This window comes from Gopherus flavomarginatus, chromosome 5, assembly GCF_025201925.1.
Source record: "Gopherus flavomarginatus isolate rGopFla2 chromosome 5, rGopFla2.mat.asm, whole genome shotgun sequence".
NCBI lineage: Eukaryota > Metazoa > Chordata > Testudines > Testudinidae > Gopherus > Gopherus flavomarginatus.
In genome coordinates, this window is record NC_066621.1 from 110898959 (window position 1) to 110922453 (window position 23495).

Here is a 23495-nt window from a genome sequence, read left to right on the forward strand (position 1 = left end):
TGCTATTGAGAGAATGGTATGGTAGATCTCAAATCAATGAAGGCTAAACTCAGAAAAACCTCAAGACTTCTGGAATATGCTGCTCAAACAGTTTCACTTTTGTTTCTACTGCCTGTTCCTTCCTTCTCACATTTGTCTCCAGATTTATTCTGCTCCCAACAACCTTTTATTCATTGAACTTTTTGAAACTTTGCACTTTCAAAGAGAGGTAAGGGATTGACTCAGTGTACACAAATTTGAAGAGGGACAGTAGGGTTGAGGTCTGTGATTTCTTACCTCTATATATTTATTTATTTAAAACATTTTTGCTGTTAACAAGCATGTTATCTCTGGAGACACACATCGACAGTTTGAGAACTGCAAAACTAAGTATCTGATGGTATCGTCCAGACTGAGCACTAAGTCCCATTGGGGAGATAGAAAGATAAACCTAAATAATCTATACTGAAGCCCCTGGAACCTCTAAGATTGGGTCCCTAATCCATGAACTATTGGAACTCATTTAGAAAACTTTTCTTAAACATTACATAAATATGTTGTCTCTCATACTATAGAATTAGAATTTATAATCCCTATTCCATGACGAGATATCTTTGAGCTATAATGTGTCTTAATTAAAACTATTTTAGATAGGTTCCCCCTCAATCATTTTATCAAAAAAACAGATTCAAATAAAATCAGATTTTAAAAAAAAATCATTGATTTTTTTACCCACCCTGAAAATAGCCTCACCATCCCCTTTCCATTTGTATTGCCTCCATAAGGTTGCATATTCAGTGAATAATTAATGTAAGAAGAAAGAACCGGAACTTCTGCAAATATACTGATATTTAAAACATGCTGTAAAACAAGCATTTACTCAAGCTTCTATTTTATGACAGATGAAACAAAAATAAATGTTCAAGAAAGGAAATCTGTTTTCAGAGCAGTGTAATACCTTAAGTTTTTAAAGAGTAGACCTATTGGTTTTTGCCAGTTTCTATTTTAACATAGCCTTCCCTCATCCCCCAAGCAAGATTTTACTCTTGATGATGGGCACCAGCATTACATGAAGCTTTCCTTAGAGTTCCAAACTGCTATTGATTTTTCCAGTGACTTAGTATAGTGGTTCTTAGCATTCCTTCCAGGTCCTTGCCTAATTTGTAAGGAACACTTGCTGTCCTGGTATGCCAAGGTCTGGCAATTTTATTTTCTCTTCTGTTGCAGACATTGCCACATGGTACAGAAATCAGGGCAGCCCGGGGGGGGGGGCAGAGGGGCAATTTGCCCCGGGCTCCGCAGGGGCCCCCACGGGAGTTTTTCGGGGCCCCTGGAGCGGGGTCCTTCACTTGCTCTGGGGCCCCAGAAAACTCTTGCGGGGCTGGGCCCCAGAGCTGCTTCCGCTCCCGGTCTTCGCTGACGGGGAAGTCCTTCCGCTCTGGGGCGGAAGGACCCCCCGCCATCGCATTGCCGCCAAAGCGGGACCTGCTGCCGAAGTGCAACCCAGTCTTCGGCGGTAATTCGGCGGCGGGGGGCCCTTCTGTTCAGGGACCCGCTGCCGAAGTGCCCCGAAGACCCGCGGCTGGGACCCCCCCGCCACCAAATTACCGCCGAAGAGCGGGCTGCACTTCGGCGGCAGGTCCTGCTTCTGCGGTAATTCGCCGGCGGGGGGCCCCCGCCGCGGGTCTTCGGGGCACTTCAGTGGCAGGTCCCAGAACGGAAGGGCCCCCCACTGCCGAACAGGGCCGGCTCTAGACATTTCGCCGCACGGGTGGCCCCCTGCTGGCTTGCCGGTCCCACGGCTGCGGTGGACCTCCTGCAGGCATGGCTGCAGAGGGTCCTCTGGTCCCGTGGCTCCGGTGGACCTCCCACAGGCGTGCCTGTGGATGCTCCACCGGAGCCGCGGGACCAGCGGACCCTCCGCAAGCACACCTGCGGGAGGTCCACCGGAGCCGCCTGCCGCCAATGGCCCCAGGCCCCCGGAATCCTCTGGGCGGTCCTGACAGAAATCACGTAGAATGCTCTGAAGTGGTAATTTTGATGGCAGAAATAGAAAAAGGAGAAAATTTCAAAATAATTGAAGATTATGTAATTATATACATTCACACTTACTTTGCTTTCAGCACCAGTTTTCTTACAAATTGTTTCAAAGAACAAGACAAGTAAGCCTCAGATTTGAGGCTTAATCTTTCACATTTCTCATTCCTCCGTTGAAAGACTCCCATTTTGTTTTATTCAGGGCTTTGCTTTGTGACTAATCTCCTCCCAGTGTTGATTGAGGACTAAATACCTCTTGTGCAGTATTTAGTTTTCTCTACCTCTCTGTGAGATGCTCAGATGGGAAAACACTTAGTCCACACACTGATTTATTCTGCTTAATTCTCTGACATTATTATTCAGGAATATGTGTCTACACGTGGAGTTAATCAGGAGCAACTCAACATGTAGCCAAGTCTTCCCTTAGTCCGAAGTGATCTTGAAGATTCTTGTTTCAGCATAAGCCTTTTGACGATGATGCCATTTGGAAAGTGCAATAAAATCATTCTTCCAAGAATGCTGTTTGAAGTTCTGCTTATAGAAAGCAACAACCGCACCACCATTGTTCTCCTCAGTAGGAAAGGAGGCACTAGAAACAAACAGATCCAGAAACTCAGAAATCCTGCCAATGTCTGTAACATCTGGACCTTCATTTTGGACCACTTGCATCTAGAGGAAGCAGCCCATGTGAGGCTGAGAGATCTCTTCACAGCAGTAAAGGAAAATGAGCTAGGATATTCTTGTGCTTCTAGCCCCAAATAGTTCATTCTAAAAGATAACCTTCTTTGCAAATTACCTATACAGAAGTTTCATTGTGGAGTCTTGGAAGATGGACACTCTCTTTTTTTTTTTTTTTTTCCTTCCAGTTGAGGAGTGCTTGACTTGTTGCCTTCTATTTGTTGGTAAAAGTAGCTTGGAAGTTATAGGGATTATGGCTTTTGCTTCTAACTTTCCAATTTTGGCCTCGCAGACCATGATTCTCTTATCTACATCAGACTAATAGCTACTTTTGCTCATGAGATACTTAATTCATCAAGGTTCTTTTCACTATTCACACCTGCTGAGACTCCAGTTGTTGTATCTTTTATAGCACAAATACTTTGGACAGCTATTGGATTTCCTCTTTAAATTAATAATATGAGAGAATAAAAGAACATGGGTTTTTCTAGTGTGCCCAAAGGCAATAAATCTCTTGCAGGCCACTATTAAAAAAATTTACTGGGTTCCTGTTACCTGTTTTTCCAAAGGCCTGAGCCTCCATTACATGAAAGGCCAGGTATTTGCTGTACAATCAACCAATTCTTTTCACTTAGTCTCAGAACCAGTTCTTCCTTGTTTTTTGATTTTTTTCGCTAGGAGACCTTGATAATATGCCTGCTCCTATTGAAAGGAAACTCCACAACGACAACAAGAAAGAAACCAAACTTAACAATGCAAAGTTCCTGAGCTACTTCCTGGACAAAGGCAAGAAACAAAATATCATCCCCAGAGGACTCACCTTTTACAACCTTCTGACCACCACATATGCTGTATAAAACTCCACATATGCTGAACAGCTCTGCGGACGTACTTTGGAAAAACTGAGGAACCCCTCCAGAAGGGACCAAGTCAATCAAGAAATCCATTACATGATCCCACACACTGGAATTAAAAATAATGAAACTTACTGGCAATCATGCAGGAACCCCAAAACAGCTGTCAAAAAAACATGGTGACAGCCTGTTACCCTGGAATTCAACATTCCTGCACGCCAGAACTTGACAGTACCGCTGTCAGTTATTTTGTATATTCAGCCATTGCCAGCTGAAAACCAAATGCCGCATCCCAAGAAAGGGGGAAAAAAATCATAGGCAGGAGTAAAAAAAGCAAAAATGAAAAAAAGCCCAGTGGTCTGTAATGGGATGATAGATAGGGTGGGATCTGAGTTACTACAGAGAATTCTTTCCTGCGTGCTGGCCACAACCAACAGAACAACACCTCCAGAGCAGTGGTGCTCAAACTTTTTCAGTCATGCCTCCCTTTTCCCAATAATGGAATCTGTCTGTACTTCCCCTTCATTACTGCATAGCCAAGGCTTCCTCAGCAGTGGAACCTGGGCAGAAGGCAGAGCTGAGGGCAGAACTGGGGATGGGGTAGGAGCTGGGTATAGAGGCGGAGCTGGTCTTGGAATGGAGAGAGAATGAGGGCAGAGCTGAGCTGAGGGTGGAGTAGAGTTGCAGCTGGTCTGGGATGGAGAGGGAGTGACGGTGGAGCTGGGCCTGGAGGTGGAACAGGACTGGGGGCCTATTGGGGTTGGAGGTGGAGCTGGTCTGGGGCTGGAAGTGTGGCACACCCTCCCTGCCCCCTGTAGGGGCTGGCCCCATCCCTCCTGAACGTTCCCCCACTCCCCTCTGTGGGGGGATGCACCTTACAGTTTGAGAACTACTGCTCTAGAGTAACCATGACAAGGGACTGAACTTCTGCACCACTGCAGAAACTGGTATCATACTAACGTGGTGAACAAAAGTAATTCTTTCACTGACTCTGCCTCAGAGAATTCTTTCACAACAAAGATGATACCGCTCAGAACTACCACATCCTGGACAATCATAAGCAAAAGGAATCATCTGACTGGACATCCCCCAGTGGACAAGACCACACAATGAATCATTACATCAATTGCATTAGAAAAAATATTGACTATGAAATCCTTAACAAACATTACATCCACCTGAGCATTGTGGCTGAGAAGGTAGTTACTGAGTCCCTGATATTCAGCTATGGTAGCAATCAGACCAGCAGACAGAGGGGGTGCCATTGTATTCCTCAACTGTGATGAGTACATCGGTGAGACCGACCGACAATTCAGTAACACAATGTACTTTATAGAACTCAGAAGACCCCCCCTCCCACCCACACTTAACATAGGAATTTAAATATATCTTCACATACGTCTTCCAAACAACTGCAAGAGAAACTCTATAACCTCATCCCCATGAACCTGCCCAAGGAACTTCTACATGCGTCCCAAGATTAAAAAAAAGAACACAGGCAGATGCATCATATCTGGCTACATCACTCTTACTAAAGGAATATCAGATTTTGTAGAAACTATCCTCAAGTCACTCACTACATACAGGGCCAGTTTCCTCCATGACACAGCCAACTTTCTCCAGAAACTCCACAGCATTAACACGCCTTTCAGAACAACCATCCTTGCCATCGTGGATGTCACTTCCCTATACATCAACGTGCCTCACAATGACAGCATAGCTGCCTGCCTCAAATATTTTGAAGAGAATGGACAACACTTAGAAATCCACCTCAACATCACCAAAGTCATCCATTTGATCCTCACACATAACACATTTAACAACAAACACTTTGTCCAAACCATGGGAACAATCATGGGTACTAGGATGGCCTCCCCAATATGCCAGTCTCTTCATGGGGACCTTCTGAAAAAATTTCTGGACAAATGTACCACAAAATCAGTCATATAGTTGAGATACATCAATGATATTTTCATCCTCTGGACAGATGACCTAAACTCCCTCATAGATTTCCACCACAGCCTCAGCAGCCACCACCCATCCATCAAACTCTAAAACAGTCGCACACCAGCATCAACTTCCTGGACACCAGAATCTGTTTCAACAATGGAATCCTACGGACAATTATAGACAGAAATCCATGGATGACCACACTTACTTCCACAGATATAGTAGCCAGCCCAAACACGCCCAGAAATCTGAGTGGGTAGGCACTCAGATACCATGGTATATGCTCTGAGAGGAAAGTTCAGATATGTACCTTCACACTTAAAGCCACCTTTACCAAACAAGAACACTCCACTAGAGAAGTAGATCACATAATGGAATAGGCCACCCAAATACCTCAGGAGAACCTGCTTCAAATACCTCAGGAGAACCCACCCCACCCCACCAAAAAAAACAGACTGCACATCCTGGTTGTCACCTCCCACTCCACATTGGAATCTATATGGGGTATCATCAAAAATTACAACCCGTACTTGATGGAGACTACATCCTGAAGGAAGAAATCTTTCCAACCCTTCCTGACTTTTGGACTTCAGATAACCCTTAACCTTGGTAAGCTCCCCGCAGACCAGGACACGCTAACTCAGAGCAGCACCAGACCCTGCCAGAATAACAGATGTAAAACCTTAAGACATATCTCCACTGCTACAATGATCCATGTGCCACACAACACACTTTTCAAAATGTATGGGTCCCACACATACTTACCACAACATGTGGTGTACCTCATCCAGCACATCAAATGCCCCAACACCAACTAAAGTTCTTTGAAGCTTGAAAACCTGTCCTCTCCATCAACATAAGCTGGTCCAATAAAAGAGAGGACCTCACCCACATTGTTTCTCTCTACTCCTGTTGACTCATTTAGTAATGGAAAATTATCGTGTTTGTGACATCACAGTCTATACCATGAAAATGAACTGTAATGCCCCAAACTAAAGATACTGACTTCACTGATGGGGCATTACTTGAAACTTGTGTTCAATGCATGTACATTACATTTTTTTTCCCCCCACCTGCTGTTTTTTCTAAAAATCAGAGTAAGGAGTTTCAGAGGGATGCACACTTAAACAGTGTATGCAATATTAGAGACACAAGGTGGGTGAGATAATATCTTTTATTGGACAAATTGAAGTTGGTGAGAGAGATAAGTGTTTGAGCTACACAGAGGTCTTCTCTTAGCAACAGAAGTTGGTCCAGTAAAAGAGATCACCTTGCCCACCTCGTTTCTCTAATATCCTGATGTCAACACTTTGAGAGCACAGAAAGATATGCCTGGACAACACTAAGAAATTAGGTCGGTATGACTATGTTGCACCGGATGTGAAATCTACACCCCAAATGATGCAGTTAAACCGACCTAACTCCTGGTGTAGACTGTGCTAGGTTGACCAGAGAATTCTCCCATCAACCTAGCTACTGCCGTTTAGGGAGATGGATTACCTGTGCTGATGGGAGAAGCCCACTTTGGTATATGTAGTGTCATCAGTGAAACATTATAGAGGCACAGCTGCAGTAGTGCAGCTGTGCACTACAGCATTTTCAGTGTCGACAAGCCCACAGGCTCACTGCTTTCTGGAGCCTGGACCTAACGGAGCCTACAGCAGCCCAGAGCAGCAATTTCAGGAAAGCCCTGCTGAGCTGTGAGCTGGAGCATATCCAGTGTGGACAGAATCTTGAGAGATTTTAGCTGTTAATCCTAATAAGTATCTACTGAGCACATGCAAACTGCATTTCTCCGCCCCGCCCCCAAGGTTTATAACTTAGCCCAGTTTAAGTGGCTTTTCACAAGGCTGGCAAAAGACATATCTGTGATACAAAGGATGCTTTCCTGCCAAATTTGAAGTCCCTGCTCCAAAGCCTGAGGATGCTAGAATTGTTCAAAGTAAAGGTTGCCAAGAGTTAACATAGGCAAAATGTGTTTTCCCTAGCCTCTCTCTTGGAAACAGCTGAACTGCTTTGACTGAAATTTTCCAAAAAAAACTCTGCCTAGAGCAGATACCTGGCATGGAAAATTTCAGCCCAAATGTTTAAAGTTTGGTCAAGTTATAAGCAGCTGAATATAGGGGTGTATAATGAGAAGTATCAGGTAAGTTTAATACTATGCAGTGCTACCAGCCCCACCTACAATGTGCAATATATCTAACAGCTAGGGTTCCAAGTGGTGAAACTCTCACTTGAGCATAATTTTTCATATCTTCATTTTCTCACTTGCTATACCTACCTTGTTCTATTTCTCATAGAAATAGGGTGACTCTAAATCAGTGGTTCTCAACCCACCCAATCAGTACACAGGTGAGCTCATGTGATATCCTCAGGGCTTTATAGGTAGTATATATAGTGTGTGGATGTGGCCAAGGGTGAAAGTGAGCCGGTACGGGACGGTACTCTGTGCCAGTAAGAACCCACACTGGCCCACACCCAGCCCACATTAAAATGCTGCTGCAGCAGTGCTTTAATGTCCCTGCCCCTTTTGCCTCCCCTGTCGGCAGCCCTGACGGTAGGGTCCGTACTGGCAGGGCTGCAGATACGGAAGGGGGAATGGGCAGCAACCTTAAAGTGCCATGGCAGTGCTTTTAAAGATGGTCCTTTGCTGTGGCAGCACTTTAACGTTCCTGCACCACGCTCTCCCCTCCCCCCTCGGTCAGCGGGGAGTACAGCAACATTAAAGAGCTGCCACGGCAAAGGACCCTGCTGCGCTTTAATGTCCCTGTCCCATTGTGCGCCCCCGGGGGGGAGGGGGAAAAGGGCCGATGATTTAAAAGGGCCCAGGGCTCCAGATGCTGCTGCTAGCTCAGCAGCGGTGTCCGGAGCCCTGGGCCCTTAAACCAACAACGGAGCCCCGGCTGGCGTGAGCCAGGTGGCCTGAAACGGCAGGCTGGGGGATGCTTACACCCCACCCCCACCCCAGCTACCCCTTCCACCCAGAGCCCTGCCCCTTCTGGGGGCCAGAGTCTTCCTCCGCCCTCCGCTAAGTGGCCTAACTTACTTTCACCCCTGGATGCGACCTACATAATGTAAGGAGAGCTGCATATGTGGCCCACAATGGTAAATAGGTTGAGAACTGCTGCTTTAGGTAATATAGCTTGTCGAAAACTGTTAGTATAATTGTCCATCTTGACAGCTGCAATTGCAGAAATCTCCTATGCTGTTGTAGAAACAGAGAGATAATATTTTTTCCCCTAACTGCACTTACTTTTTTTTTTTTCTTTGAGAAATTAATTGACAGGCTCTCCCACAGGCTGAGGGTTGTTTAGACCCACCTCAGTCTTGAAGATGGAAAAAACAGGAAAGGAGGGGATTCCAAGTAGGAAGTACAAGCACTTCCCTCTTTTGTTGTTCAAAATTTCATCCGTTTAATGCATTCCTTACTGTTACAGATCTCTCAGGCCTTTGCAGGCTGCCACTGGTGTGACATGGAGCAGGATCAAATTTGGGTTCTCCCGTAATATTTCCTGCCTCCTCCTCACCCTTGACTGGAAGAAAAGGAGAACTATTTTCAGAGAAGAGGACCTACCCTCAGAGATCCTTTTCCCTGTTCCTGCCCAGTGGAGTTCCCTACCCATTGTTTCCCCTCCCTCTGCCTGATGTTGCATCCCAGGACCATTGCCTAGGTAAACCAACCATACTCTGCTTCCCTCCTTTTTAGTCTGTGGGGGTTAGGTCTTCCTCCTCAGGTAACAAGCTTCTTAAATGACTCCCTCTCATCTTCCTTTCTGACTTCCCTCCTCAGGCCTTGGACTTGTCTGCCCTGAGAGGTGGAATGGTCCTGTGTATGGCTCTCCAGTTCTCTGGGTATGAAGCATAAGGTTGAAGTGAAAGTAGGCTCTTACTCCAAAGATCCAGTTTTGTCTCCCTCTCTCAAAACCAGTCTTTTCACTGGGAAATTCCCAGATAATTTTACCAGAGATGTGGGCCTCTCTAATGTCTCATTTGGCATTAACTTTCTGTCTTTGCTGTTGAGCGAAAGATCACCAAGAATGAGGTTGAGCTTTTCAGTATTCCTTCAAGGGCTAACTCACGAAAAAGTCCTCGCTGTGTAGCCCTCTATCAAAATGTTAGAGATGGGTTACTCCACTCTGGACAAGAACTTTTCTTTTCCTATGAATCAGCACAAGGTTTACAAACTCAGTTTCAGTGTTTCAGGATCTCTGGCTGCCTCACTCCAATTTGGAGTCAACAGTGGCCCCTTACTTCAGGATTTCTAGTCCTTGACTGGAGGCAATGATTCCATGAATGAAGGGCTGATCAGACAGAGATTCATCCTAGGGCGTAAGCCTGTTGCCACAGCTGGGTGTGTCCCTTGTACATCTACAGCTGCCATCTGAAGGCTAATGGAGGTCCATTTAGACAGAGTACTCTGTTCCTGGCTTCACAAACTACATTGCAGAAATCTAACTAGGTGTTTGCTAGCTCTGAAGAGTCTCAACATCAAGGCTCAGGTCTATAATTATCTTGAGGTTATTGTTTTTTGAGGAGTCTTTCATCTTAGCAAACAGAGCCCCAGAAGTTTGGCACAGGGGAAGTTTCTATTTTCAACGCTCAGATATTCTAATTTCTCAAAATTATTTTGTGAAGTCCAGTACTCAGCTCTCCAAGAGACTTGGCAGGAGAAAAACTTCCCTGCTTTATACATGTTTTCTCCATCTTGGAATCTAAGGTCATGGAGACATTTTTCCCCTTTATTCTAGGAGGGGCTGACCCAGATCTCTCTATCTGCCAGTCTCTTGTTAAGTACTGACCGTACCAGCCCAAGATCCAGCCATACAGGGCTCATTCCTCAGAAATCTGACGCAAAAATGCAGCTTTTTCCAAAATTGGAAAAACCCAATAGAAGGCAGCCTTTATTATTCCTTTGCTCCCTTGGTATCCAAGGCTTTGTGCAGGGGAAAAGGGAGCTGTAGAGGAGGAGGATTGGCGCTATTCCTAGACATGTAGGTCAAGGTTATAAAGAGAGCCCAGGCTTATGATCAGCAAAGAATCCTGTGGCACCTTATAGACTAACAGACGTTTTGGAGCATGAGCTTTCGTGGGTGAATACCCACTTCGTCAGATGCGTGTAGTGGAAATGTCCAGGGGCAGGTATATATATGCAGGCAAGCTAGAGATAATGAGGTTAGTTCAATCAGGGAGGATGAGGCCCTGTTCTAGCAGTTGAGGTGTGAAAACCAAGGGAGGAGAAACTGGTTTTGTAGTTGACAAGCCATTCACAGTCTTTGTTTAATCCTGAGCTGATGATGTCAAATTTGCAGATGAACTGAAGCTCAGCAGTTTCTCTTTGAAGTCTGGTCCTGAAGTTTTTTTGCTGCAGGATGGCCACCTTAAGGTCTGCTATAGTGTGGCCAGGGAGGCTGAAGTGTTCTCCTACAGGTTTTTGTATATTGCCATTCCTAATATCTGATTTGTGTCCATTTATCCTTTTCCGTAGCGACTGTCCAGTTTGGCTGATGTACATAGCAGAGGGGCATTGCTGGCATATGATGGCGTATATTACATTGGTGGAGGTGCAGGTGAATGAACCGGTGATAGTGTGGCTGATCTGATTAGGTCCTGTGATGGTGTCACTGGTGTAGATATGTGGGCAGAGTTGGCATCAAGGTTTGTTGCATGGATTGGTTCCTGAGCTAGAGTTACTATGGTGCGATGTGCAGTTACTGGTGAGAATATGCTTCAGGTTGCCTGTGGGCGAGGACTGGCCTGCCACCCAAGGCCTGTGAAAGTGTGGGATCATTGTCCAGGATGAGTTGTAGATCCCTGATGATGCGTTGGAGAGGTTTTAGCTGGGGACTGTATGTGATGGTCAGTGGAGTCCTGTTGGTTTCTTTCTTGGGTTTGTCTTGCAGTAGGAGGCTTCTGGGTACATGTCTGGCTCTGTTGATCTGTTTCCTTATTTCCTCGTGTGGGTATTGTAGTTTTGAGAATGCCTGGTGGAGATTTTGTAGATGTTGGTCTCTGTCTGAGGGGTTAGAGCAGATGCGGTTGTGCCTCAGTGCTTGGCTGTAGACAATGGATCGTGTGATGTGCTCGGGATGGAAGCTGGAGGCATGAAAGTAGGCATAGCGGTCGGTAGGTTTTCGGTATAGGGTGGTGTTAATGTGACCATCACTTACTTGCACCGTGGTGTCTAGGAAGTGGACCTCCCGTATAGATTGGTCCAGGCTGAGGTTGATGGTGGGGTGGAAGCTGTTGAAATCGTGGTGGAATTTTTCCAGAGTCTCCTTCCCATGGGTCCAGATGATGAAGATGTCATCAATGTAGCGTAGGTAGAGAAGGGGCGTGAGTGGACGAGAGCTGAGGAAGCATTGTTCCAGGTCAGCCATAAAAATATTGGCATATTGTGGGCCATGCGGGTGCCCATAGTGGTGCCACTGATCTGGAGATATATATTGTCATCAAATTTGAAATAGTTGTGTTGAGGCTTATGATGTCAAGGAGAGCATACCAAACCATTGAGGAGACTGGGGAAGCCAGGAGTAGAGATCTGCTGAAAGTCCTCTCTCTTCTGTTAATGGGCAGAGAAGCACTTGGAGTCTCTTTAAAAGTGCTCCATATTTTCTGCCCTCTTGAACAGAATATAGATCCATCCAAGGAAGGTAATGGTTGTTGTGCAAGGAAGTGTTAATAGCCAATGTTGAGAGTTCATTGAGTTGATCTTCAACTGGATACCTCAGTGCTATAGCCAGTATGCAGAACCCGAGATGTGGGCCAAGTATATTTTCTGCTTTTGTGTACACATGCACATATGAGAATTTTTTACTTTACTCCCACGTCTAATTTGGAAGTTTCTCAAAAAGGCAAGTAACAGCATAGGCTCACTGATCTAGGGGCTCTGGATTAGCCAAGAATGTAATTTGCAGATGTGTTCTAGTTGTCTCAAGGTCTCAATCTTCCATTTCCCAGAAGACCCAACCTTGCTTGATAAATCTGTTCTGCATCACAGTCCTGCAACTTAAAGGCTAATGGCCCACCTTGTAAACAAAGCCTTCTAAATAAATCAAGTATGGCAAAGTCCTAATCATTCTTCTTCAGTCCCACTGGAAGAACAGCCCTTGTTTGCCTGCTACAGGATTTGAGCCAGGCACTTAATGCAAATTTCTCAAATTCTCCAACAGAAAACCGTACTGCTGGTAATTTTAGGTTTCATTTAGGCTCGTGTTGGTAACAGTCTGGCAGTTAGCTTCTTCCAGGTCCAGGTCTCTGCCCTTTGTTTCTTCCAGGGTCAGGTAGATAGGATTTATAATGGATCTCATCTGGCCATGTGTAGATTTCTCAGTGACTTATTTTACCTAAGATATTCCCGTCCCATTTAAGTTTTCAGATCCTCTAAAATCTCAAATTAGTGTGAAAACTCCTATTTTAAGATACCCCTGAATACTTGGAGTGCCTCTCTCTTTTTTGTCTTGGATAGTTTAATTTAGGTGGCTAGCCTCTTTGTCTGCAGATGGGTGAACTTGCTGTCCTTGATTGCTATTTAGCCTATGAAGTTTTTGATGGAGAAAAATGGTTACTCCTGTCTCTCATTTCCCCCAAAATAGTGTCAATTTTTTCTTTAAGCAGACTTCTTTCTCTGCTATCTTCCAAAGCGCACACAGAAATTTGGTGACATTCCTTATATGTGTAATGGGGTCTGTAAGATTTATCTTGATTTCATCAAGGGAATTTAGGCAATTCCAATTCCTTTCTTATATGAGGATTTTAAGAAGGGGAAACAAAGCCTCTAAATTAGTACTCGGTGGATTAGAGCCCTAATTCCAGGCTCACTCTGCTGGGATAGTTCCCCCTCCTGGGAGGAAGAGGGAGAAACCTCAGTAAACGAATTGTATCAGACTGCTGTTTGATACTCCATGCACCTTCTCCAATTCTTCTGCCTCCATTTGATCCTTTACAGCTATGGCAAAGACAGTAAGTGCTTTGAGCTGTAGTCTCTTGTTGGACCTAAGCTACCGTTCACAGAGGAGGGGACCAATTTTTCACTCCTTTGTCCCCTTTTGACGTTGTCACTTTACCTCAGCCTGTCCTTTAGCTTTCCCTCTATAGCTTAGGGGTATTGCTAGTAACGTCATGTGATAGAGATTTCTTACCTGTTAATTGTTTGTCATGGAGTGACCATGTATTTATAAATGCCCACCTCATCGGACTTGGGTCCTGGGCTGAGTGACAAGTTAGGAAAGACATCACAGATTAACTTGTGTTATGTAAGTTTGGAAATAATAAAGTGAGAAGTCTGCCTGCACAAATACAGAAGGGGGCAGAGGCCAGCATGAAAAATCATGTATCCTGACTGGACATCACATGCATTACAGAGGACAGAAACATATCACTAGTTTGTACTGTTGTGGGGCATCACAGAATACAAGTAAGAAAGAAATTAGTTTTTATGTATCATACAAGATCTTGAAAGTCACGTTTTGAAATATACAATAATGTTGTACATTTCAGCTGTCTACTAATTAAGATATCTCATGAAAGCCAACACAATGGAAATTATGTAAAGGAGATATAAACCATGTGAGCATAAATCTAAATATAGGAATCAATGTTTGTTTTCACTGTAGTTACTGATATAGTATCCCCCTTCCCCCGCAGAAGCAGCCAAACACCTGATACAGTTGGGTAAAGTCAGATTAAATAATCTTCACATCTGAGTTACTCGTTCTTTAATAAAATAAATGCATAGGCACCTCCTCTAGGACATCTGCAGGGAAAGTGAGTTGCTGTTTGTCATGTCATATTGGTAGAAATCTTATTCTATTGTCAGCAGGGTGAACGCACTGTAGGATACACGACTGTGAATAGCCATGCTTGCTGTAGGGCCAGAGGGCTTGTTAGAGATTGGTTAATGTAAAAAGTTTTAGTATTCGCAGATGTAGAACTGTTAATTCAACATCAGATGAAGCGCTCCCTGTTTTTTACTTTTGAAAAATTTCAACTTTAAATGATCACACTACTGCCTACTGAAAGTTCTTAATGTTCACTATACATTTGTTTCATTACTGCATTTAGATCACTTTAATGTTGAAGTTGTCTGGTTCTGGGTTTTTTGAGCTTGAGAATGGTACCTCATTTTAGTAGTTTGTAAATCCCACCCCTTCTACAAATTCCAAAGCTTAGATTAAGAATATCATTTATATAGGTTAATTTCATGTGAAACTTTAACATATCTTGAATAAGTGATTTGCTTTATTCTTTTTCCCCTTTAAAAATAAAATGGGTTAGATTCTTTCCCCACAAATTATTTAATTTACATAGGAATTGCCACACAGGATCAGACCAGTGGTTCATTTAGTTCAGTATAGTCTGACAACATATCTGATGCTTCAGGGGAAGACCCGAGAAAACCTGTAGTATGCAATTACAGAACAAACTTAGATTACAAGTAATTACCGGTACTTGCATAATGAACTCTTTGGAGCAGAGGATACCTTTTTGTTATATGTTTGTATAGTACTAAAATAGTCTGGAAAATATTGGAAAAACTGATCACATAATTAAGGATTGTATCATGCAGACACACTTGAATGCCAAATTAATCTAATTCTTTTCCTAACACTTGAAAGCTTGACTTTGCAATCATTAACGTACTTTTAACATAGCTTTTTGTGTGTAATTTCTTAACTTTTTTAAAACAAATCAGAAAAACAGATTTCATCATGTGAGACTCATATTGACCATTACCTGAGTCATCAGCAGGGCTGGAACTTTCATGTCCACAGCACAGTCACTTGAGCTAACTGTATAACTGATAGTACTGTTTAGTTGAGCCTCCTCCATGTGGGCCATCCACTAGAAGGGAAGAAAACATGCAAAAAACACTGGCAAAGTGCAAATATTTGCTGACAGTAGACAAAGAGGGTGACTCAAGAATGCTGGGTCCCATTCCATATCCTGGAACCGTGTACTGTACTGGGCACAGGCTTCTCTGTTCATGTCTCTTGCAACCTGCTGTGCCAGTTCTCTCTCTCCCAACCCTGCTTTGTATCCCAGTCCATCTCCTTGCATAATCAATCCCATTCTCCATCTTCAGTCCTTGGCCGGCCTCTTCATTACGGATCCTGTCTCTGCCGCCCCACTTTCCCACCTTGTCCAAGTGGCTTCCTCCAGTTTTCTCATCCAAGTTTCAGTCCCCAGACTCCTCATCCTAATCGCTCCCCTTTTCACTTCAAGATGCCTAACAATTTTCTTTGTCAGGTCTTGTTTTTATTTACTTTGCCAAACTTTAATTGTTTGTTCTGAAATTTTCCATCCCAGGTGGCTGCTTTGAGCCAAATTTTTGTTTTTAAAGTGTCTACAAAAACTGTACAGCCATTTCTTGGAAGAAGTTTAGGGAAAAATAGGTTGTTTTGCCAATGTTAAATTCTTAATGAAAAGCTTCAATGTCTTTGTGAAATTTTCAAAACCAAAAGTCAAATGTGCTTCTGACTCACTTAGGTGCTTTTGAAAATCGCATCCTCCATGTTTTGAAGTAGGAACTTGAAATTTGGTGGGACTAGCCCTGACATAGGCGTTAACTCTGTGGGTGCTCCAGGGCTCTGTGGGTGCACCCACGGGGAAAAAATGGTGGGTGCTGAGCACCCACAGGCAGTCCTGTCAGCTCTCCCCATAACCCCCAATGTTTCCCATTCGCGCTGCGGATAAGTGCCTCCCTCCCTGTACCTTCTGCCCACCACAGTCAGCTGTTTCATGGTGTGCAGGGGGCTGGTAGGAAGGCGGGAGGAGTGAGGACACTGGGTCAGGGGAAGGGGTGGGGCTTGGGGGAAGGGGTGAAGTGGCAGCGGGGCCTGAGGCAGAGCCAGGGTTCGAGCACCCACTCCCCCCGGCACTTTAGAAAGTCAGAACCTATGAACCTTGACATCAGATGTGCTTCGTGCTGTCTCTGTGAAAATCTACTCAGATTTGTCCAAAGCTGGATATTGATGTGGTGCCAGTGACAAGAACTGAGAACAGGAGGAGACTCTCCTGTGTTCTCAGCACTCCCCCTGCTGGTGTTCAGGCAATGTGGAGGAGGAGGAACAAGATGACTCAGATGCAGAGGCCTGAGGATCGGAGATGGGAGACAAGAAATTGGTGTAGGTGCAGACTGAGAAGGATGGAATCAGATGGGGTGCATGCTTGGAGGGGGAATATAATAGAAGTAGGGGAGAACAGATTATAGGAGAAGGGTAGGCTAGGAGTTGCAGAGTTGAGGGAGCCAGAAACAGGTGTAGACTGAGTGATAGGAGTGGAATGAAAAAGAGGGAAGTGCTAGGGGCCAGGCTGGAGTAGGGAAGGGAAATAAGGGATGTATGGGAGGAAGAAGAGGGTAGGCTGCCTTAGGCTCCCCTGCTTCTTCCACTCCTCACACCCCACTCCCTGCCCCAAGCCTTCAGGCTCTTTACTTCATAGGCTGCTCCTCACTGCCTCTGATTCCCACTAGGTTATAATAAAGGCCAAGTTACACTGTTCAGTGTAAGATTTCAGTCTACAGAAAATATCTAATTTTGGTGTGGAAGAGAGAATAGATTTAGAAATATCAGTAGTAACTAACTAGAACTATGTTCATCATATTAAGAAGATTCAGTTTTACATAACTGGTCTATAAATATCTCACTGACTTTGTATTTTTTTAAGGAGGATCTCACATACAGCAACTCTTCTAACTGTATAACCATCACTAGTCCTGGTATATGCTTATGTAGCTCAGGCTTGTGAAAAAGTTTTGCTCCCTGAATGCTGTATTGAGATGGATTTAGTGCAGTGGTGGCAGACGCTTGACAACTAGCTGCCTAGGAGTGTGGCCCCTGGACAAGCAGCTGCCGAGAAGCAGCAATGCCAACAAGTGTCGCCGATGAGAAGTAGCATCATCAAGAGGTGTCACCGCTAAAATGCTGCTGAAAATCAGTGGTATTTTGGTGGCAGCGCTTGTTGACGTTGCCGCTGCTCAGCAGCATTTCGGTGGTTGCTTTTCCAGCAGCCAGTAGGCGGGCACACATAGATGCCACAGCAGGCACCACATGTTGGGGACTCCTGATTTTTAGTGTATACACAGCTAGGTTGTCAGAAGAATTCTTCTGTCAGTCTAGATAACACTCTGAGAGGTGGATTAACTACACCGATGGAAAAACTCTTTTCCTCAATGTATGAAGTGTCTATGGTGCTTCAGCAGCAGTGTTGTAGCTGTACCACTCTCGCATCTGTAGTGTAGACATCCCCCTAGACTACTTGAGTTAGGTATTGTACTAAGTTTTTTAATGCCAGCTTCAGGACAGTAATCATCAATAATCAAGTGGGTGGGAGGAGTTGAGGCCTTTGGTCTTTGTTTGGGGTAGCTTTATCTATGTAGCTAGGCTGACAGAGGCCTGTCTCCAATGAGGAGAAGCCTCAGACTCAGAAGGTGGAATGAGCACAGGAGAATTTGGTACGTAAAATAAATAGTATGTTGGAGGAGTGTTTAAACTTATAAATGGGGAAAGCTGACAGCAACTGAGCAGCACACAAGTTAGTCATCTGATAAAGATGGTAATACAGTGGTATCTGTGTATCCAGTAAAGGATAGGGTGCAAATTACAACTGAACTAGAGCAGAGACAGAATAAGAACACATAGGTAAATTCTGCCAACTCAGCAAGGTGTTAGATTAAGGTGTTAAATAAAAACAGGCACTTAATCTGGAATAAAAACTGTAAATGTCTGTATACAAATTCAAGAAGATTAAATGCTAAAATAAGCAAACCGGAATGCCTTGCAGTGGATGAGGACCTTGATATAACATGCATTACAGAACTGTAGTGGGATGATATAAGCCAAAGGGATATGATAATACCTGCACAGGAAAGACAGACTAGACTGAAGGGTTGGGAGAGTAAGGTTGTATATAAGGGATTTCAGACACTCTAGCAAGATAAAAATTCTGAGTGGCACACAGTTGAATCTTGTATGACTACAAATCTCAACCTGAAAAAATTATAAATATATTAGTTGGGCAGTACTAGCGGTCTCCAGATGAAGAAAAGGAAATTCAATGCATAATGTTGAAAGATCAATGAGGCAGCGAAATCTAACGATAACATACATATTGGTCAAATAGCACAATGAAACAGTCTTCAGCGAAACAATTTCTCAATGCTTAAGTGATTGCTTCTTGAGACAAGTTGTTGTAGATCACACAGGAGCAGAGGTTATTCGTGTCTTATTCTTAAGCAACATAGAGGCTAATTCAAGAGGTGACCATAACTGAGCCACTAAATAACAGTGACTGTAATCTAATTAGGTCCAGTATCTGAAGAGCAGGTAACATACCAAAAAGTGACAGTGATGCTACACTATAGAAAAAGATTTCAATAAAATGAGATGGGCAGCCAAACAGGCCCTAAACTGAAAAGTAAAAAGTTAAAACCTTGGATGTGGCTTGGGTGCTACTAAGAAAAACAGTAATGGTCAAGGAGATGTGCAGACTGCTGAACAAAAAGGGAACCAGGAAAGCAAGGAGGAAACCATTCTGGCTAACTGACAAAGTTCGAGAGGCTATTTGAGCCAAACAGAAATTATTCAAAATGTATTTATCTGACCATAGTGAAGCCAATAAACAGTAGCATAAATTACAGCAGGTATTAAGAATGAAGAAAATGAGAGAGGCTAAAGTGGAGTTTGAAGAGCAAATAGCTAAAGGTGCAGAAACAAGCAGGAGTTTCTTTTAAATGTATCAAAAGTAGGAAACCTGTGCATCTACTGGATCACCACTGATTTAAAGGGAGTAATTAAGGAAGATGAGGATGTTGCTGAGAAGCCAAGTGACTTTTTTTAATTGGTATTCAGTACCCACAATGTTGGGAAGATTCCTAGCCCGAGCATGCTTTTTCATGATAAAGATTATATACTCTTAGAGGTGCTTGAGCAAAATCGTAATTTAAAATATAATCAGGCTCCAAGCCCAGTTGGTACATCCAGGAATTCTAAAAGCACTCAAGTAGGAAGTAGCTGAGCTGCGAACAATACATTTTTATTCAAAACATTTACTATTCTAGTGGACTGGAAGGTAGCAAATGTTGCATCCATAAAAAGGCTATTGGAGTGATCCGAGGAATTGTAGAACTGTTAACCTTACATCTCTACATGGCAAGTTGGTGATTTGACAGTTAAAAATAAAATGTGTGGAAGATCTAGATCTGCTAAGGTCTAATCAGTATAGATTCTGCAAAGGAAAATCATATCTCACTCTTTGAATACATCAGTAAAGCAGTGGACGAAAGAGAACAAGATGACATAATATATGTGGAACTGCAAAAAGTCTTTGACAAAGTCCTGCGCAAGAGGCTACTAGAAGAAGCTAAGTAGGCACGGGGTGAAAGTCAAAGTACTGTCTTGAGTCAAAAATTGGCTAGGAGACAAAGCAGAATAGGATTAAATGTTCAGTTTTCAACATGACAAAAGGTTAACAGCTAGGTCTCTCCATACAAGGCCTGATGTTAGTTTAATATATTTATTAATAGTTTGGAAAAGAGGGTGGGGGAAGTGAGTAGTGAGGTAGCAAAACTTGCATATGACACGAAGTTATTTAGATTAGTCAGGACCAGAGCAGACTGTAAGGAACTACAGACAGACCTAAAGCTAGGTGAATAGGCATTATGATGGCAAACAAAATTTCACACAAAAAATGCAAAGTAACGCACATTAGAGGGAAAAAAATTAAATTACTTTTACATCTCACAGGATTCTAAATTAAGTTTATCAACCCAAGAAAGCAACTTTGGTATCACTGGTGACAGCTCAGTGAAAATGTGCAGTGTGCCAAAAAAAACCCCAAGATATTAGGCTACCCAAGGAATGGAGGATAATATTGAAAACAGAATTCTTTTTATACAATCAATGCTTCATCCTCGGCTGGAATACTTTTGTAATATTTGTCACCCCAACTCAGAAGGGTCTAAAAGAGGTTCAGAGAAGATGAGAATGATCAAAGGCCTGGAAAACTCTCAGAAGATTGGGATTATTTGCCTTAGAAAGGAGATGAATAAGAGGAGACAGGATAAAAGTGTATAAAATAATAAATTATATAAAGAAGGTAGATCTCAGAGGCATCTGTTCTCTTTTTTAACTAAGAACAAGGTAGAATGAAATTAAAAGGTAGAAAATTCCAAACCAGTAAAAGGGAATATATACTCGATCATAAGACGGTTTGTTTATAAGCTGACCCTATAGTTCAGGGTTCAGCAAACTTTGGCTACCGGGCCATCAGGATAAGTCACCGGTGGGCCAAGATGATTTGTTTACCTCGATCGTCTGCAGGCACGGAGGTAAGCCTAAGTAAGTAAAGTGTCCCGGTGTGCCAACTGTTTACCCTAACGGGCCGGGACAGCAACTGGTGGGGAAATTTTTTTTGAGGGGAGAAGCTGGGAGTCGGGAGTAACCCATGTGACCACCCCCACATGACCCCACCCCTAGTCCGGGACCCCCACACTTTCCCCATCCCATCCCATCCCTTCCTACCTTATCTGGGGAGGGCCAGAGGAGGATGTCTCTGACGTGGCTGCAGATGCTCCGGCAGGCTGGGCAGTGTGGCCGCAGCCTGCTCCAACGGGCCAGAGTGGGCGGCACGGCCGCAGCATGTTCCAGTGGGCTGGGCTGGGCGGCATGGCCACAACCTGCTCTTAGGGACAGGGCTGAGCGGCACGGCTGCAGTCTGCCAGCCCTGGAGCTGCAGCTGCTTTGGAGGCTAAGGGGAGAGCAGCGTGTCCAGAAGCGGAGAAACTCTGGCCCCGCCTCTTCCTTTCTGTTTCTGCTGGCTGTGCTGTCTCTCCTTGCTCCCTCTGTTGGGGGGAGGGGCTGTGTCCCACCTCTCCCTCTCTATACCCGTTCTTAAGCCGACCCCCTTCTCTAGTGCTTCCCTTTTTTACTAAAAGAAAATTTGGCTTATGAACGAATATATACAGTATTTTTTTCACTCAGCATGTGATTAAACTGTGGAACTAATTGCCACAGGAAGTTGTTGATCCAAAGAATTTAGTAGGATTCAGAAAAGGATTATATATTTACATAAATATCAATATCCAAAGTTGTTGTTGTTAATGACAGTGCTTTTAGAAATTATATTAAACTTTGGACTTCACGATTTAAGCAAATATCTGATGATTAGGTCTAATCCTTATCTCTTTGGTGGTAGGGAGATTAGTCCACATGTGGTTAATGCAGGCACGTATTATGGCTAAGGCTGTGAGTCTGTCACAGAGATCACAGATTCTGTGACCTCTGTGACATCTGCTGGTGCAGCTGGCCCAGGGGCTGCCAGAGCTGCTCAGGCAGCCCTTGGGCCAGCGGCACCGGCTGCTTCTGGAGCGCTCCCCCCAACAGCAGCAGGAGTTTGGGTGTGGGAGGGGGCACAGGGTTGAGACAGGGTTGGAATGCAGGTGGCGCTTACTTAGGAGTGGCTCCCCAGAAGCGGCAACATATCCCTCGGCTGTTAGGCAGAGACACAGCCAGGCGGCTCTGCACTGTGCCTCCATCCGCAGCACCACTCCTGCAGCTCCAATTGTCTACGGTTCCCAGCCAATACGAACTGCAGAGCTGGCATTTGAGTGTTCGGGGCAGGGGCAGTGCTCACAGACCCCCCTGGCTGTGCCTCCGCCTATGAGCCAAGGGATTCCAGGGAGCTGAGTGGAGCCGGGTAGGGAGCCTGCCAGCCCCTTCAACTTCCCCCGAACCCCAGCACCAGCAGAGTTCCTGGGTCAGACCCCTCCCCTGAACACCCACAGTGCCCCCCTCCAGAGCAGGTTTTAGTTATGGGTGCATAGTAAAAGTCATGGACAGGTCACGGGCTGTGAATTTTTGTTTACTGCCCATGACCTGTCCATGACTTTTACTAACAATACCTGTGACTAAAACGTAGCCTTAATTATGGCCATTGTCAGAGACAAGATACTGGACTAGACTGAAACAATATGGTAATTCCTATATAAATATAATACCCAGCAAATTAATATGAATGAATGTATGTGCAGAACACATTAATTGCTACTTTCATGTGTGAATGAATAATTATGTACCGTATGTCCATCTCATTGTTACTCTGTAAAATATAATTTTGTGTTTAAAAATTTTTCTTTCCCCAATCAGGGCTATGCACTGAAGGCCTCTACCGTGTTAGTGGGAATAAAACTGATCAAGACAACATTCAGAAGCAGTTTGATCAAGGTAATTGTAACTGATTTTCCTGATACTGCAATAAGTCTCTTCTCCAGAATTATTCTTAGTAGCTATTTTTGGAAGGGAATTGGGGTTCAGTATTGGTCACTCTTCAGCATTCTGTTGTTATAAATTAATTATTATTTGTAAGAGCTCAGGTATTTTGTTTTCTAATTCCTTTTAGATTGCTCCAACGAATGTCATTAGTTCTTGAGTTCTTCTTTTAACAGTGTATTTTAACAAATCCCTTTTACTACTCCTAAAGCGGAACACTGACTGGAAGTGAATTAAGATAAAGTGAATTAAACCCACTTCAATTCTGAATGTTTGTCCACATGGGTTTAATGCAGTTTAACTAATCCAATTTAAATTGATATCTTTAATTAATTTGGATTAATTATCCTGAGTGTTCCCATGTAGACAAGCCCTTAGTGTTAGCGAAGAATCCAAGAGCACTCGTATCTATTACTGGTCACTCTGAGACAGGATGTTGGTTAGATGAACCACTCATCTGATCTGGTATGGCAGTTCTTATGTTCTGACCTGACATTTCTCAACTGTAATTTCCCAAAATACCTCTACTTTCTAGCTTAAGTGTTGCATTTTTTAATAAATATTTATTAGTATTCGGCATTCAGGTTCTAATTAAAAAGTAAACTGTATGACTAATGAGGATTCTGTTATTGGTGAATTGTATTTTGAATAATCTTGTTAAAATGTTAAATTTAGTTAGTCCACTTCCAGTACAATGTAGAGCCTTTATTCATCTTGTTAGAATGTACATGAA

General features: G+C 43.8%; 1 protein-coding gene across 4 annotated transcripts in view; it reads left to right on the forward strand.

Moving 5' to 3' along the window:
• ARHGAP5 (Rho GTPase activating protein 5) overlaps positions 1–23495 on the forward strand; it is an 85027-nt gene that overhangs the window by 35452 nt on the left and 26080 nt on the right. For all 4 annotated transcript variants that reach the window (XM_050953851.1, XM_050953850.1, XM_050953853.1 and 1 more), the window contains one exon: positions 22640–22717. In XM_050953851.1, coding sequence (XP_050809808.1) covers positions 22640–22717 — 78 coding nt within the window. The remainder of the gene's footprint in view (positions 1–22639; positions 22718–23495) is intronic.